This window comes from Furipterus horrens, unplaced genomic scaffold, assembly GCF_987537825.1.
Source record: "Furipterus horrens unplaced genomic scaffold, mFurHor1.1.pri manual_scaffold_8, whole genome shotgun sequence".
Lineage (NCBI taxonomy): Eukaryota > Metazoa > Chordata > Mammalia > Chiroptera > Furipteridae > Furipterus > Furipterus horrens.
Genome location: NW_028327178.1, coordinates 89,274,872 through 89,294,123, shown reverse-complemented (window position 1 = coordinate 89,294,123; position 19,252 = coordinate 89,274,872). Strand labels below are relative to the sequence as shown.

General features: G+C 39.7%; 1 protein-coding gene across 2 annotated transcripts in view; it reads right to left on the bottom strand.

The window, feature by feature from the left end:
* Window positions 1-6,466: 6,466 nt before the first annotated feature.
* CSNK2A1 (casein kinase 2 alpha 1) overlaps window positions 6,467-19,252 on the bottom strand; it is a 46,700-nt gene continuing 33,914 nt past the window's right edge. Inside the window, exons 8-13 of one of the 2 annotated variants that reach the window (XM_090286176.1) lie at window positions 16,284-16,394; window positions 15,280-15,381; window positions 13,361-13,461; window positions 12,416-12,564; window positions 8,833-8,919; window positions 6,467-6,649 (exon numbers count right to left, since the gene is read on the bottom strand). In XM_090286176.1, the coding sequence (XP_090142302.1) occupies window positions 6,534-6,649; window positions 8,833-8,919; window positions 12,416-12,564; window positions 13,361-13,461; window positions 15,280-15,381; window positions 16,284-16,394 (666 nt within the window). In that variant the 3' untranslated portion in view covers window positions 6,467-6,533. The other variant, XM_090286178.1, reaches the window with a different exon arrangement.

Below are 19,252 nucleotides of genomic sequence, written 5' to 3'. Positions count from 1 at the left end.
TCTCAGAATCTCCAGTTAGGCACAGGACTAAGCTTGTGGACACCAACAAAGTTTATTGAAGGGCATCTTACATAAATGAACACTGGAAAGACCAGTCAAGTGAGTGCATAAGGAACCTCGGCTTGAGAGGAAGAAGGTGAGCGGGTGAACAGGGAACAGAATGAGGTATACATCAGGAGATGGGGAGAGCTGTGGCTATTTGGACTTACTCATAGAAGTTCATGGTGCAGTTCACAGAACTGGTTCACACACAGGACCTGCCTGTCCATGTCTACAAATGTTTGACTCTGATTCACAGGGTGTAATCAGGAAACCACTTACCAGCTGCTGTTGCTTTTTCTTTTTCTCATTAGATCAGCCAAGAAAGCACTGTCAAAGCAGGTGATGCAAGAATGAAGCTGACTCAGAAATACCCAATCCCCTTAGGAACTTCACCAAGAAACAGATTGGCCATCCTATAAACTCCCATCTGGAGGTACCTGGGGGACACCTTCTTACATTAAGGCCAGTAAGAATCCCTGGTGATTATGGCTATAGAGAGGCAAATCCCAGATTATAATTTGCTACAGTGCAAAAATATTTGGCTTTTAGTAGAGAAATTAAAAATGTAGAGGAGACATAGTGATAGAATCCTAGAGGGAAATCTTAGCTGGTGGCAACAGGGCAATGCGCATTAGAAACCTGACTTGCATTTGTTGAAAACCTGACATATTTAATGCATGCAATTTTTTTCTTCTTCTAGAGAAAGACGCTTTACTGCCATCTACTGTAAAATTGTAGGAATAAACGCACAGATGTATAGCATCCCTATAGATTTGGCAACTTCTACACATAATCTGTACTATACAAAAATTCAGAATATTAACAAACATTTAGTTCAACTCCATGTCAGATACTGTGCTGGGCATTTTTCAAACAAGTCATCTAATCTGAACAATTATCCTACTAAACAGGTATTTACACTCTAATTTTATAGATGAAAAAAATACGAGGACCCCTAGGGCAGGGAGGCAAAAGGGGTATGGCCTGCAAAGGACAAAAGGGGCTTCATCTGTATTGCTAAATGGGGACTTAACTTGGGCGGTAGGTTCATGGGTGTGTTACAGCTTCTTTATAACTTGGTACGTGTCTAAAATGATTTACAATAATTTAAGTCACTGTGAAGATTCAGAGGTTAAATAACAGATCTAAAACGACACAGCCAGAGAGAATTCTTATTAGAACCGGAGCATGTGCACTTCTACTAGGTTGTTTCTCTGAAGTGGTTAAATTTAGCACAGAATCATAGGAAGGCTATAAAATCTATAAAGTACTTGTTTACAGTAGGACTACAGAAACAAACTATCTGTAACACCCTCTATGTATCTGTTCTACTTGGAAAATAGTCCGAATTTCATATCGTTATATATGTGATGGAAGGCAGATATTTGATCAGGATCATTATTTAGCCTTCAGTCACTTATAATTTCACCAAGGGCTCATTAAACAAACATTTTATCATATCATGTTAATTCAGTCTGGGGCTTGTGGCTTAAATTACAGTTGCAGGCCTAGGGGCAGGTTTCTTCTGATCCTGAGATGCTCTTTATGCAACAGTACTTCTATTAACTTACTGTGTGATGGGGAGGGGGTAGGTGGAAGTAGAAATAGAGAATAAATTTACCATTTATTATCTACTTTGAGTCTGCTGTGGTGCTAAGCACTGTCCTTGTGCTATTCCACTCACTCTTCTTCAGTCCTGAGGAATACAGGCACACTTTAAAGAAAAAAAGGTTTCCATAATGATGCACAGATTAGTTTATATCAGGGAGTTTATATGCAGGTGGGAGACAATAAAAAAACAAAATAGTACCCTAAAAATTCAGGTGTTAAGAAAATAGGGCAATGGGGCAGTGGTAGTGATGGCAGTGGGAGAAGCAGGGAGACACTTTAGATATGGCAGAGCATCAGCTAAGATCAAGTGATTTTTTAAAAAAATTTTATTTACTTTTAGAGAGAGGGGAAGGGAGGGAGAAAGGGAGAGAAACATCAATGTGAAAAACATCGATTGGTTACCTCTCCAATGCCCAGACTGGGGACCAAACCCACAACCCAGGCATGTGCCCACACTGGGAATCAAACCAGCAACCTTGCTGTTTGGAGAACAATGCCCAACCGAGCTACAGCAGTCAGGGCTAAGATAAAGATTTTTAGACCCATTTTGAGGAGGGAACTGGGGACTACTTTACTTCAAAGCGTTTTGGCTAACTTCTTCCTCAAGCAGGAAAAGGCCCCGGGGAGACAGCCTCTCTAGCATGCATGTCACCAATGATCAGCCACAGTCCCTAAAACTTAGTCACAAGGAGGAAGAATTATCTATCTAGCAGGGAGGTAGGAAAAGACTAATGATTAAACAACTACTTAAACCCAACTCTAATCTAAGGAGAGAATCTGCTGGTGGGAATCTTCAGGCAGTGATGACAAAACTAGGTTTTTCAAGAGACGCTGTCAGTTTTAATTATAACCACACTTGACAACAGGTGATACAAAATGAAATTTAAAGATTGAGGAAACAAAATTTCCCAGTATGTCAACCAATAAACCAATCTCCAATTTCTCTACTGCTTTTAGGGCTATAATAATTAACCATACTCTGAAAATCTACTTTTACAAAATATAATCCTGTCTCTAACAATGTAATCTTCCTGTATTTCTCATGTATAAAGTAGGAATATTAGAAATTCAAGTTCATGTTAGGCATTTCAGATACAAGATATTACACAATAGTTCCTTCTATCTAAACCATACTCCTCAACTTCCAGTGTCGATAACAGGTAGTGCCATAAAAGCATGCAATGAAGATTTAAATGAAACTAGAAATTTGGGATAACAGCATTTCCTGAATTTAATTTTTGAAAACTGTCATTAAATGAGAAAGAACAAAAGGCAACTTAAGTATACACTTCTGTAGAATTTACTCAGTTGGCACTGATAAGCAAGTAAACTCAGTTTCACCTTTTTTACCAGCCTTCTGGACAGGTTTGATTTAAGATGCCAAATATGTTCCCCAAAGCTCACCAGCACACCTTCATCCCAGGCACTGAAACTTTGCCCTGTTGTCCCCAGGGCTGGGGGTATGTCCAAGACTGACCTTCTGGAGGGAGGTCTTTTCTGCTGTGAACAAGCTGTCTCCATGGACCTTTTCATTTAAGCATCCCTCAAACTTTCTAAAATCAGTGTCAGAGCTGCAAAGGAACTCAGAAGGCAACTCACCTAGTCTCCTGATTGAACATACACAGAGGTCTGGAGAGGCCCAGAGATTCTATAATCAATTACTAGCCAAGTAAGGACCAAGAACTAATCCTCCATACCAGGGGGCCAAGGAAATTAGGTTTATCAAGGGCCTAACAGGTGCCAAACACTTGACATTTACAGATTCAATCCCAAGGAAGCAGTGGCCCCATTTTATAGATGAACCTGATCAGAAGTTAAGTAACTTGTCAAGTAGCCAAGTACAAGACAAGGGCAGGAATGAGATCAGCCCTGTTTAGTAACAATGTCATGCCTGCTTTCACTGTATCTCGATGTCAAAAACTCCTAGTTTGGTGCTCCTCAACCAATCTTAAGCCATCCACTTCAAATCTCCATCAACCCAATATTAAATTCAAAGTATGTGAGAACTAAGCCATCTATCACACACGGTGTCGGTTGGAGAAGCATACTGTTCAGGCTGCAGGGACATTTCATTTGTTTAAATGTTTTTATTTAAAAAAAAATTAGAGACCTTCATGGCACAACTTCTTCCCAGCACAGTTATATTTTAGTTATACCAATTACAATACAATTACAACCAATAAATCAAGAGGCAGAGGGGGACTTCTGACTTCAAACTTAAAAAATGGGAGGGAGCCCACTTCAAACAAAGTTAAAAATTACTTAAAAAAACCTTTCAGAGCAACTGCCAACACAATTGTTTTATATTGGCATTCCATTTCCTGCTCTCTGATCAATGCAGACACAGATAGTGCTGAGAAATAGTGTCCCAATACAAGGTATACAGATGAGGTAATTTACAACAACAAATAAGTTGTTAACTCTGTAAACCCTTGGCCCCTCCCCCCACCCACCCAATTGGGTCTTTTTTTTTCATGCTTCTGCAGTGACTCTTTAAGTATAATTTAAAAAACTTCTATTTCTTTTAAAAGGCTCTCGGGTGGCATTTCAGTCCTCCGCATTCACCTTCAGTTTCTTGCAAGGTCTGATGTGTGTCAGGAGGTTCAGCTGTCTGCAGCTCCCCACATCAGCCTCTGCTACACCTAGATTCTGCGCTACAAGGGTGGGGTGTGAAGTCTTCATTTACAACAACCCTCCTCCCCACCTAAAAAGAAAGAATTTATTAGTCATAAGTGTCCTGTTCAATTCACAATCCAGTGCAAATGTAATCACAAATTGCATCTCTGGCACATCCGGTGCTTTTAGCTTTTGCACAAATTCAACGCGGTAACCCCTACAGCATTCTAGGGCATAAAAGGGTCAAGAACAATAAATATCCACTATAAGTGGCCATAAGGAAAAAAACCACCTGGCCACACAGTCAGAATGTTTTCCCTACAGTTGAGAAGCATTATAAAAGGAGGCTTTAGCTTTCTCTAAAGTTCATCAGTATATTCACTAAAGCCATCACCTTGATAAAGTTACTAGAGCCAAGATGGGTTACAAAGTTAGGTAAGTTCATTAAATTCAACTCTTCAAATAATTACATTTATCTATGATGCCCAGGTGAGAAAGGCTTATGACTCTATAAAGGTAGGAGAATGGGGAACTAAGACTTTAGGCTTTAAAACATGTTGGAAGAATTCCTCCTAGTCCCCACAAGCAGCTACTGTAATGAAATAACAGGAGAAAATACAGAGCTGATGGTTTTGCTATTGTGCTTAAAAAACTAGGCTTCCTCAGTGAAGCACCTGATAAACTTAGGTGGTTGGATTACAGTGGAAAATCCACTTGACATACACACAAACACACAAAAACGGGCGACTTTTTCCATCCTCAATCCCTGCTCTGCTGAGACACAAAATGAGTTTTATGGCAAAGGATCCTTAATCCCCAGAGACGCTTTGGCTTGTGGTGCTTTTTTAAGGCCTCTCTGCCCTGCCCAGTACCATGGGTTGAACGAGGGGTGTGTAAAAATGGGGGCCTCGGGAAGCCTCCACAGTACAGGGCTGCAGGCCCCTCAGATGTGAACGTGAGACACCCACCCAGCGAGACCTTTACACAGGGAACTTAAATCTAACCTTGATAAATAAAACCAAACGTTTATTTACACCAAAGAATTCCAACACTGGATCTTTCACATATGAAGGACAAAGTATTATATATACACACAGCAAGGGGTGGCAGGGCTGTAACAAGAGTTTCTAGTTTTCCCATAATTACAGGTCTACCATTTTAGTTTCACTGCAGACACTGGCTCTGCTCCTACCTCTCAGATACATTTACAAGACTGAGGGCAGGTCTTCTCACTGGATGGCATGTGAGGAAAGGGGAAGGTAGAGGAAAAAAGGTAGAAAGCTTAAAATGAAAGTGTGGCCACATCTCCCATTAGCTCTCAAAGTGTTGTTAACATGAAACCCATATAAACCATGTTTTTTTTTCTTTTGTAAAAAGCAGTTAAGTTATACCCAGCAACTAACTGAATTCAAAATGGCCAAGTCAAAGAAAACTGAAAAAGATTTTGCCGTCCCCCTCCTACCAGCTATCGAGCATGTTGGGAGATGAAAGGGGAGAGGACCAAAGTAAGGAGCCTGGAAGGGAAGGTTATTCAAGTTCTCAACTAAACTGAAACTAAACCAGTAAGTGAGTTAGATTTAGGGTCAGGTCAGTAAGACATGATCCATACTGAACAGAAGTTTTCAGGACTTGGGGTAATTTTTCAGCATCTCAATGTAACTATTAAGACATATTTCCACTAGATTCACCAGGATAACCCCACTGAAGCACTTTTGGAGTTAAGTGATGTAAATGACTAGCAGGACACTGCTTTCATAGTTGGGTTCTTCTCCCTTCCTACCTCCCTTGAAGAAGCTACATTTTTGTAATCTCTGAAAAACAAAATGAGATACAAACCCCGAAAAGTGTGGAATGGTGGGGGAGCAATGGTGGGCATGGGAAGAAATCTCCACCCAACTGCAGCAGCTGGAATTGAGGCTGGTTTATCTTTGTTCTTTAGTAACGAGGAACTGAATTTGGAAGGGGAGAAAAAAATTTGTCTGTGAAATATTCCACCTGCAGGTAATTTTTCAGGGAATCCCCTGAGTTATGAAAAGTTTGAGTTAATAAAAAGAAAAAGAAACAAAAAAAGGAAAACAAAGAAAAAAGAAAATCAGCCTGTTATAATTTTTTTTTTTTATGACTGAACTACTATAAACCCACAAGCAACGGTTCAGACACGGTGCTTCTTAAGTATTTCACCCCTCCCCGCCAGGCGCAAGCTGCATCAAGGGGAGAGTGGACTCCGCCACCTCTGCTCAGGCATCAGGAGACAGAAGAGGCCATTACTGCTGAGCGCCAGCGGCAGCTGGGACAGGCATCCCAAGGGGGTTGGCAGCAGCAATCACTGGTGAGCCTGCCAGAGGTCCGAGGGGCGAAGGGGTTGGCACTGAAGAAATCCCTGAAAGAAAACAGCTGACAGTGAGGCAGAGACACCAACCATGGAAATGTTAGTCACCAGTTTTTCATAGCACTTACCTCCAAAGTGACAATAATAATTCTGTTTATTGAAGGCATCCCCTTAGCCAGATTTTTACAAATTAAACTAATTTCAAATTAAATTAACATGGAAAGTTTTAAAAAACTTAGGAAATTTAAGTAAAGAAATCCATGACTGGCGAGTTTAAGCAGTTTGTCCAAAGTAAGCAAGCTAGTCATGTGGCAACTATGCTTGGATTCCAACCCAGGCCTGTCTCAGGTGGCACTGTGCAACAAAATTTTCTGCTCTGTAACCTGTGTTAACACGGTGGCCAATAGCCACATGTGGCTACTAAGCACCTGAAATGCAGCTAGTGCAACTAAGAAACTTGATTTTTAAATTTTATTCAATTTTAATTAATTTCAATAGGCAAATGTGGCCAGTTCCTACCATACTGAACAGCAGAGGGCTGGAGTCAAAGCTCATGTGCTTACATTAGCTGGCAGCTAAAATTTCAAAATTACTGAAAGTCCTTTTTTGTGGGGAAAGGAGCACCCATGTCTAAGCTAAAATACTGTTTGAGAATTTACTTCCATTTCGTTTCTTCCACTCATCTAATGGTCAGAATTACCTGTTAATTGCCCTCAATCGGCCACTTATTCAATTTTTTTGAACAGGCAATATATTAACATGGCTCAAAATACAAAAGGTTTAAAAGAGTATACAATGAAAAAAATCTCCCTTACCCTGGTGCTTGGCTAATTCATAGCACCATTTCTGGGGTATATCCTTACAGAAATATTTAACACATATACATGAATATATTTGATAAATTCTTATCAAATTCTTATATTCATATAAGAATCATATCTAGGAATGTGAGTATATACTTTTGCCCACTCCTGGTCTTGGACATGGCTCTGCATCTTGCGTATTTCATTTCACATTATCTTGGAGTTGGAGCTAGAACATGAAACACTCAATTCTTTTCCCTGGCTGTACAGCATTCCACTGAAAGGATGTCCCATAATTGATTTAACCAGTTCCTCACTAAGAGCTGTTTTCAGTGTTCCCCTATCACAAATAAGGATACAACAAATAAATCTGGATATACATCATTTTACACATAGGCAAGATACTCAAGAGGATAAATTCTAGAAGGCAGCTAGTTCTTTAAAAAAACAATTGGGATAAGAGCAATTCTTTGAGGGTGTCTGAGTAAAGGCTCTCACTACCACAAGGATACCCACATGGGTGCTGACTATATGTATAATTCTTAGAAGATGGGCCTATAATCTTTTAAATAACTGTGTACTCTGTACAAAAACGTGCTCTAAATCATAGTGACCCAACAGTAATAAAAAATAATTTCATATAAATCTTTTTCTTTTTTTTTTTTTAATTTAAAGTCAATTCCAGTTCCTCAGGGCTTTTTGGTAACAACCAAAGCCCAAACATGTCTCCTTTAGGCATGACATTCCAGTCAAAGTCTTCATATAAATCTTTATAAGTTATTAGGCACATTGTAGTTGCTCTGGAAAAAGAAAATCAAAGAACCATTCTTATACACGTATATACCCCATGTAGAAACTTCACCCCTACTCCCAATTTCTTAATCTTGTTCCTGAGGACTATATATGTCAAGTACTGTCACTCTGAACTGTGGGATAAAAGGATCACTTTTTATTTTTCATGACTTGTTGGCATGTTCATGTCCCACTGTGAGAAATTTTTAGGATTCTGGCTTAGAAGACCCTGTTGATAGTCTACTCAAATATACCAGGTGTCAAAAGCATCCTGAAACTTAGTGGAGAGAGAGCCACACAGGTTAGGTAGTCATTATAGAGAAGAGGAGGCCCACAAGAAATCAACTACAAACAGGGACTAAATCAGGCCACAAACACAAAAACAGAAAATAATAATAGACTTCTACCTTTTTGTAAAGAGATTTAAGAAAAGCCCTGACTGGTGTGGCTCAGTGGGATGGGTATGGCCCTGTGAACCAAAAGGTTGCTGGTCGATTCCAGGTCAAGGCACATGCCTGGGTTGCAGGCCAGGTCCCTGGCTGGGGGCATGCAAGAGGCACCAATCAATGTTTCTCTCCCTCTCTAAAAATAAATAAACTCTTAAAAAAAAGAAAGAAAGAAATTTAACAATGAACCAACCTGACATCATATTGGCGCTGCTGACAGGCGTACTGCCTCCTGCCATGCTAGATGAGCCCATTCGAGCCTGGTCCTTAACAACAGTGTCTAGAAAGAGATAAAAGTGTTAGGTTCCGTTGTGCTTAACGATTAAACTAATGGCCTTAGAGCAGGACCCTCATTCTTTGAATTTTATTTATATTTCCTATTATTCCCAGAAGAACTTAAGGTGGCCTTGTCTTCACCATGAATTAGACAAGTAATAGAAAACAGAATTATCTTTCCTGTCAAACTAGTAAAGGCAACCTCTTAAAGTAAACAGTAGGAAGATGAGGTAGTTATCCATGGTAGAACTAATTTAAGGCAAAACTGATCCCGTTTAGGCTTTAATAAGATAATATAATCTAATGTGGCCTGGAGAGTGATACTGCAGCCCACAACTCAGCTGGTCAAGCACGGTGCCATACAGGACAAAGCTATAGGTTGTGCAAATTAGTACTATGACCATACACTCCACGTCAGTCTGCTTGAGGTACAGAAGACTGGGCAACAGTATAACTGATTAACTACAAAACCACCCCACCAATCCAAGGAACGATCCAGTGTTGAAGCTAACATCACAGTAAGGATGGGGTGGGTCTAAGTGACATTTTCACCCAAGACAGAACACTTAGCTATATTTACAAACCTAAGACCAACTGTTCATAGTTAAGATTTTCAGGAGGGATCCAGTGAGAATGGTGGTGTAGAAACATGGCTTGCCTATTTGCACAAACACATCAAAATTACAACTAAAACAGAGAACAATCATCAACCAGAACCGTCAGAAATCGAGTTGAACGGAAGTCTGACCATTACAGAATTAAAGAAACCACATCCATCAAGATGGGTAGGGGGAGGCGCAGATGTGGAATAGGCTGGTGTCTCACCCACGTGTGACAAAAGTTCGGGAGGGACAGCTCAGGAGTGAGGAGTCTCAGCCCCACACCAGGCCCTCCAGCCCAGGGTTCCAGTGCCAGGAAGACAAGTCCCCACGATTTTTGGCTGCAGAAACCAGTGGGGACTGAGTCAGTGGAATAAATTCCTAGAGCCCCAAGCAGTGACTCTTAAAGAACCCACACATGGACTCTCCTACTCAGACTAATTCCCTCTGAGCTACAGCACCAGGGTAGCAGCTTGAAAGGCACCAGTAGCATACTGGGAGAAACTGAAGTGTCTGGCATCAAGGTGAGCAGAGGCCATTGTCTCTTTTCTAAACCCTACCCCCACAGAGCCAGCAAGCTGGTGCCATATCTGAGACTCCATCAACGTGGCTAACACTGTTTGAGATCCCCAGAGACTCTGCTCCATCCAACTCATAGGCCCACCCAAGCTACTTTTCCATATGAATGGTCAGTCTTGGTGCTTGCTTCACAACTTCCTAAATCCTCTCAAAAAAGCAACAGCTGGCTTCAGTGAGTCCCAGGCCAGGTACAGGCTGCAGCCAGATTAGATTCATAGCTTGGCATTGCCTGGGAATCTCCAAGCCCAACATTAAGTAGCAGCCATCTCAGATTGCTTTATAGCTCAGGCAGGGTGGCCCTGGGCAAAACACAGGTGGGGGCTGACCTTGGCCTGCACCACCTGGGAAACTTCAGGGCCAGCACACCCAGTGGACAGCTACAGACCACGTCAGAGCACCACCACCCTGCCCCTGCACAGCTGATCCTCCATGGAGGGTGGAGGTTGGTGGTTAGTGGTCAAGCCAGTTCTTGCAGGTGACTGGCCTGAGTAAATCCCTCCCATCAATCTGCCAACAGCAGCCAAGGCTCAACTATAAGAGGATGGTGTACTCAGCCCACATGAAGGGCACACCTCAAGTACCCAACTTGGGTGATAGGTGAGGCAGTGACACTGGACCCTATAGAACACCTACTACATTAGGCCACACTACCAAGACACAAGAGTCAAAGCAGCTCTATCTAACACACCGAAACAAAAGCAGGGAGGCTGCCAAAGTGAGGAGGCAAATAAATATGGCCCAAATAAAAGAATAGAACAAAACCCCAGAAAAAGAACTAAGCAAAATCTGGAGCTAGCCAAGCTATCAGATGCAGAGTTCAATACACTGGTGATCAGGATGCTCAGAAATGATTGAGGATGGCCACGAAATAAAGGACAAAGTGAAGATTATACAAAGTGAAATAAAGAAAAATATATAGGGAACCAACAGTGATGGGAAGGAAGCCGGGATTCAGATCAACGATCTAAAACAAAAGAAATAAACATTCACCTGGAACAGAAAGAAGAAACAAGAACTGAAAAAAATGAGAGGTTCAGGAACTTCTGGGACAAGTTTAAACATACCCACATCTGAATCATAAGGGTGCCAGAAGGAGAAAAGGAAGAGCAAGAAATTGAAAACTTATTTGAAAAAAACAATGAAAGAAAACTTCCCTAATTTGGCAAAGAAAGTAGACATACAAGTCCAGGAAGCACAGAGTCCCAAACAACCTAGATCCCAAGAAGACCACACCAAGACATATTATAATTAAAATGCCAAAGGTTAAAGATAGAGAAGCTTAGAAGCAGCAAGAGAAAAGCAGAGAGCTACCTACAAAGGACTTCCCATAAGATAGCTGATTTCTCAAAAGAAACTTTGCAGGCAAGAAGGGACTGGCAAGAAGTATTCAGAGTGATGAAAAGCAAGGACCTACAACCAAAACTACTCTTACCTAGCAAAGCTATCATTTAGAATGGAAGGGCAGATAAAGTGCTTCACAGACAAGGTAAAGCTAAAGGAGTTAATCATCAGCAAGCCATTATTACATGAAATGTTAAAGGGGCTTATTTAAAATAAAGAAGATCAGACCTATGAACATTAAAATGACAACAAACTCACAACTATCAACAACTGAATCTAAAAAACAAAAACAAAAACAAACTAAGTAAACAACCAGAAGAGGAACAGAATCATAGGTACGGGGATCATTTGGAGGAGGGTTATTAGCTTGGAGGGGTAAGAGAAAGAAAGGGGAAAAGGGTACAAGGATTAAGAAGCATAACTGGTTGGTACAAAATAGACGGGGGAAGTTAAGAATAGTACAGGAGAAGGTGAAGCCAAAGAACTTACATGCATGACCCATGGACTTGAACTAAGGGGACGGGATTGCTGGAGGGGAGGGGGGGTACCGGGTGGAGGGGGTCAAAATATACTTGGAAAAAAAAAAAAAAGACTTTCAACCTTCCTTGGCTCTCTCCGATAAATGATAACCAGAGACAGGACAGATATAGGACTATCTGTTATAATCCAACCACTCCAGACTATCTAGCCACTGAGAAGTGTCACCCACAGTAAGAAAAGCAGTTATTTAGAAGCAGTCATATGAGGCACCCTGTTAGACAAGAACCCTTCCAATAATTCTGTAAGACAGTTGCCATTACTGTTCGCAGTTGAAGAAACCGAGGCTCACTGTGGGTGAAAGAACTTTGCCATGAACTAAGCAGAGCTGGGATTCCAACTCTCTTCTGTAGGGCCTTTCTTCACAGGATGCATTCTCTTCTGCCTTGCCCAGTCTGCTGGGCAGGCCTGCACAGGCTCTGTGGACTGGACTGTAGGACTCACAGAAGTAGGGGTGCTCCATGGCTTCCCTTGCGGTGAGCCGTGACTGGTGATCATATCGCAGCAGCTTGTCCAGGAAATCCAAGGCCTCAGGGCTGACAAGGTGCTGGTTTTCACTGTGGACAAAGCGTTCCCATCGCTTACGGGAGTGTCTGCAGAGCCAAAAGGGGTAATGAGAAATGAATCAAGGGGCAGCAGAGGAGCCCAGCCACTAACAAAAAGAAATCAAAGCTCAAGAGAGTAGTTTTATAGCACTTTGTCACTGGGGATACAACCAAGCTAATTAGAGACTGAAAACAGCAGAGTTGCACAAAAGAGAATTCTGGGTCCTCTCAATTTTATAAAACGTAATTCAGGTTACTTTACAGGACTGAATACTTCTGCATGCTAGGAGGGTGAGGTGGTTAGGCTAACCAGGCCTCTCTCCCATCCTCGCACACATTCCTGGCACCTCTGTCACTGGGCCAGCAAAGCCTTTGCATCAGGAAAGTCCAGCTCCTGGTAAATGGTAATGAGTTAGTACTGTGTCTAGTCACTACTTTCAGGGTCCACTGTCTGCAAATCAGTCTGAGCATGCATTTTCTATTACTATTTCTTTCGCTTAGAGTAGGTTCTGTCATTGGGAATAGCAAGCTGAATCAAGATAATTTGATATTTGAGTCAACTATATCCTTCTATTAGAATCTACATTTCATTCATTTTATAGGAATTCTCTGACTATAATCTCCACATGCAGACTCCTGTAAGTAAACCTGGGAAAAGGGCCATTTAATCTAGTGTTTTTATCACAGGACTGCCCAAACAGCATCTATAGCATGGACCCACTGATGCTTCGGTAATATTGGCAAAGAGAACCTAACTATTTTTTGAGGACCAAAAATGTCAATTTACAAAGTGTGCCTTTGAGTGCTTAAGGCACAGATGCACAGATTTTATTTTATGACTCACCTCCCCAAGATATCATTGAAACGTGGGTCTAATTCAATGTTGTATTTGTCAATATAGTCATATAAATCTTCCGTCCCCAGCACCTTGGCTATCCTCACCAACTAGGATTGAAGAAAAGACAAAACCCCACACAAACATGTTACATGATTGAATAAATAATTAACCATGACTAGATTAACAGAAAGGAATCATCATGGCTATAGGCAAGAACATTACACCTAATTTACTTAAACTCTCTATGCATGGCAGGCAAATGGATTTCCACATAAAATTCCCTAAATCAGTACTTAATGTGACAGTGTCAAAAAACGAAACAAAACAATTATAATCTTCTCCTTGAAGTATCTCCCTGGTGAAGTCTTTAGATTTCCCCCAACAACCCAGCTAAAGGTGTCACTTCTTTTGGGAAGCATTCAGACCACTCACTCCCACAACTGCCTTTTGTACCATGTCTACACTGCTACTCTGACATTTATAAAACTGTAACTTATGTCCTTATACATTTGATTCCCTTACTAGATAGATTATGAACTACTTGAGAGGCTTAACTAATCGTGTTGAACCCTTTGAGTGCCAATGTTGCTGTGCGTGACGCTGACAAATTTCCCCAAAAGTGCCAGCGTCGCTCCCAGTGACTCTTTGTTCAATGGCTGTAAATGTAAATTACAATGGAATAATTCGTATTTTATGTTTTGTTCTCTTTTTTTGTACCTCAGGTTATATATTGATATAACTTTTTCTCATATTGATCCAATTTCAAATTTTTATGCTTGTTCAAATACTTACATATTGTTATAATTTTTACTTACATTTTAAACAGTCCCTTTAATTTCATTTATCTTCACAATAATCGTCGAAACTATGCAGTGTGCATGATAAGGAAGCTTTTGCTAACTGACATTTTCATTACTTCACGGTATAGCGTTAGCATTTTGTTTATAAACTTTTTCCTGTTGATATCCATTGATATATATCTCTAGTGTGAATGCCATTTGTGTTCATTTTTTGTACATTATGAAGTTTTCTTTTTCAAAATTTTATGCAACATTTGGCATACTTGCTGCTTATTATCCATGTTGCTATGTGTTTTTTCAAATTATAATAATAGGTTTTATATTATGCCATACTTCAAAAGTCATACTGAACAAAATAATTTATTTTTTCTAAAATAACTTATAATAAAATAATTTTAATGCAATCAATTTTTGCTAAATTGCATCAAAGAACACTGCTTACAAAAGAAGACTGTGTTCACTATATGTTGTGAAAGTTTCAGCAAATTATTATGAATAATAATGTTTTTATAAACATTTTTCATAAGCTCTGCATTTCTTAGCAAAATAGCCTGGCATTTCTCACACGACTTTTAGAATGGCAGTCAAAGGATTAAATACATTCCCCAACCCTGCATGGCACCTGATAAAAGTGCTGATTTTAACTGATCTCAAGGGGAAGTGAAGCTAGTATTAAAAAATATCATCTGTATTTCTACTGACTTACATCAACTCAATCTATAGAGACAAAAGGGTCACAGAAATACCATATATAAACCAACCAGCTGAAGAAAATATTCCCAACTCCAATGAAAACTCGCATTAGGAAATTCTAAGGTAATGTCCTATTTTACACATATAATTTAAAATAGAACAAGCAACACAAATGAAAAAGACTAGCGGAAAAATTCAAGTGATTTCAAAATACCAACATGAGAATTCAATGTTGAGCTGGCTAAATAAGCCGTGAATTGAAAATTATTCTAGGGCCCCACCCTGAGATTCTGAATTAACAGGTCTCAGGCCTCAGGTGGGGGCTGGGCATCTGTATTTCAGCAAAATCCACTGCAGTTTCTACTAAGTAATCAGATCTGGCCATCACTAGCTTAGACCTGTAAGCTCCTTAATGGGAACAACGTATATCACCTGATCATAATTATCATGTCCATGGAAAAATGGCTCCTTCCGGAAAATCATACTTGCCAGCATACAACCCAAGCTCCACATATCCAAACTATAATCATACATCTGCATTAAAGTAAAAAAGAAGTCAGTTATAAATGAAAAAACAAGTGAATTATCTTATACTTTCAAAATAAAAAACTGCTCTTTATTATTTTAAGAAAATCACTCCACTAAAAAGTCTAATCAGTAACATCTTCATGTACTACTTCTCAGTCTTGTCTTCTACACATTTCCCCCATTTTAAAACAATCTGTACATATTATTTTGAATTACCTTTCCACTCACATAAGAACATCTCAAATTAGCCTATGTGTAGCATTATTTTATTGCATATGTTTCAGAATTTAATCTTTAATTTTCCAATAAGATAGTGTTTTGTTTTTCACCACTATAAATAGTATTATAAAGAACATATTTATGCATAAAATGTTTGAGCTCAGGGTTACATCGTCAAGATCCCAGGAAAAAAATTTCTAGGCTAGAATCCAAACTTTTTAAGGTATCTGATAATAACACCTGTGAGGGCTGGTCATTAAAGGACTCCCAAGGATTCTGTTCATGTGAGGAGAAAGAGGGCTTTTCTTTTAGTAGGGGAAAGGTCTTTATATATAGAATACAACTTATGCAAATCATAAGAGGGCATTTTTAAGTTTAGTCCTTAAGCTGGTTTAACCCTTACCATTCTCAAACTAGTTCTGGAGTTTATAATTAGAAAGTTAGCTTTGGTGTACTTACTCTTCAATTATCATCAAATGCAGATCAATGGATATTCTACTCACATAATAACAATAAAAATATAAATTATGGTAGATAAACTGAGGTGATTCATACTTTGTATTTTACATTTGTATAAAAGGGACAGCCATGATGTATATAAATGATCTACTCAAAAGCATAAAATGATTTTTCATAAATTATGTAAAAATAAACATAAACCAAAGTCTTATTTGCCTTTCTCTTCTCACCTGATAGTCTACAAGTAGCTCAGGACCTTTGAAGTATCGAGAAGCAACTCGGACATTATATTCTTGGCCAGGATGGTAAAATTCAGCTAAACCCCAGTCTATTAGCCGTAGCTAAAAGAAAAAAAAAAAGAGAGAGAGAAATCATGAGCAATTTTATCTTTCAAGCCACTACTCCACACACTGCCTTTAGAGTACTCTTTTAAAAATACCAGCCATGTCACTTTTCATGAAACCCCTTCAGTGACTACCTACTATACAGAGGTAGGCAAAAGAAAGTTTGCAGTTGTCCGTATGAAAAAATATATAATACAAAAATCAACTTTATGTTTCACGTACTCACAACTGTAAACCTAGTTTTGCTCGCCCCTGTAGTTAAAGTGGAAGTCAAACTCGGGAGGACTCTGTTTAGCTTGATGTACAGGGCTGCCCACGACTTAATTCTTGTGCTCCAGGGAAACTTGCTGAAAGACAATTTCATTTTGCGCTTCTGCAAATTTCTTAAACTGCTCATCTGAGTAGAATGTCAAGACTATCCAGCCTAGACTCCTTTGGTAAAAGTCTTATCTTTTAAGATATTTAAGTTAGCCACTTTACTGGTTTTTTTCTAAATATCAAGCAGAACCATTCCTCTAGCCCTCCTTGAACCTCTGATATACTTCTTTTATAGAACCTGTAATACTTAAAAATAACAACAAAAACAAAACAAAAAAACTCACCCAAGGATATGTTTATCCACTTTAGAGAGGAAGGAAGAGACAGAGAAACATCAATGTGAGAGAAACTGATCAGTTGCCTCCCATACGCACCATGACCAGGGATGGAACCCGTAACCTTTTGGTATACAGGCTGATGCTCCAACCAACTGAGCTACTTGGCCAGGGCAAACCCACGACTCCTTACTGTATTTTTGTTTTCTACCTTTCTTTTTCAAAATGGACTGTAAACTCCTTGAAAGTAGGGACTGTTTCATTTACCTCTGTAATTTAAAAATTCAACATACTGCCCAGTACACGAGAAAAATATTTGCTGAGTGAATGAAAAGCCACACAAAATTGCCCTTATCTAAATGTATCCAGAAAGTTGAAAGTACTAGAAGAGGCAATCTTATATGTCCATTGTGCAAAACATAACTGTGATGTGAAGTGTGGGTAGTAGGGCCTGAATAATGCCCGACTACTCTTGTCACTGTTTCCATAAGTTCACTGTTAATGAGATACAGTTTCCTTGTTTTGGTAAACAAAGGGAAATACAACAAACGGTACGAAAGGAAGTATAATTTTTGTTTAGTTTTTCTCTTCAACCCCTTAATAAAAGGGCTCCACAGAGCAATCCCTGCGCTTCCTTTCTTATCAACAAGCATTCCCAGATGACTATTTCTGGTCTTGTGGCTTCACACACAGCGTATCGGCATTTCTCACCTACACTCTCTAGCCCAAGTCTCTTACCAGCCATCTCTCTGTCTCTGACCACCCAACAAACATCTCGAAGCTAAACTTCTGATTATTTTTTTTCTCCCACAGCCTCCCCCTTCTTTTTAGTTAAAGGTAATTCCATTCATCTTGTTATTCAGGCCAAAAAATTTCATCCTGGACTCCTGTTTCCCTAACACCCTACATCTGTCAACAAACCCTATTGACTCTACCATATTCTGACCATTATCATCACCTCCACTGCTACTACCCATCTCTTGACTGATTTACTGCAACAGCCCCTTCTCTTAACTAGTCAGCTACTTTCATTATTGCCCTCTATTCTCTACACAGCAATCAGAAAGCTCCTTTTAAAAAGCTTTATATCTAAAAATTATTACAAATTCAAAGGAAATTGGAGATATTCTGTGTACCCTTCACCCAGCTTTACATTTCCCCTAACGGTAACATCTTATGTAACTACAGTACAATATCAAAACCAGGAAACTAGCATTTGCACAATTCACAAACAGACCTCATTTTTCACCAACATTGCATGTTGGTGTGTATGTTTTTGTATATATAGTCCTACATAATTTTATCATGTGTAGATTTCGATAACTTCTACCATAAGACACAGAATTGTTCCATCACCACAGATGTCCCTTGTGATACTTGTTCTCTCCTCTCTAACTTGTGGCAACCCCTGTTCTCTAACTCTATTATTTTGAGAATGTTGTTATAAATGGAATAACCAGTACAACTTTTTCAGATTTTTTTCCCCAGTTAGCATGAGATCCAACCAGGTTGTGGAATTATCTTTCCTTTTTATTGCTGAGTAATATTATTCAGTAGTAACACTACACGGTACAGATATACCAGTTTGATTAACCATTCACTCATGGAAGGACATTTTTCCTCCCAATTTTCAACTATTACAAATAAAGACTGCGTTCATATATAGGTTTTTGTGTGGACTTAAGTTTTTGTTTATTTGGGATAAATGCCACTGGACTGTTTGGTAAGCATACGTGTATGCTTAAAAAAAAAGTTTGTTGTTCGTTTATTTATTTAGAGAGGAATGGAGCGAGAAAGAGAGGAAGAGAAACATCAATTGGCTGCCTTCCACATGCACCCCAAGTGGGACTGATCCCACAACCCAGGCATATGCCGAGACCAGGATTCAAATCAGCAACCCCTCACTCTGTGGTATGATGCCCAACTGAGCCAGGGCTATTTATTTAGCTTTTAAAGAAGCTGACAAACTATAAAAGAACAGTTTGGCATTTTCCAAAATGGCTGTACCCCTTACAATCCCACCAGCCATGTATGAGAGACTGAGTTTCTCTGCATAGGAGGTGGGGGGAGGAGAGAGAGACATCGATATGAGAAAGAAATATCGATCAGTTGCCTTCTGTGTATGTGCCCCTACCGGGGGGGGACTAAACCTACAACCTAGGTCTGTGCCCTGACTGGTAATGGAACCCGCAACCTTTCAGTGCATGGGATGAAGTTTCAACCTACTGAGCCACCTGGCCAGAGCGATGTGTAGTAAACTTT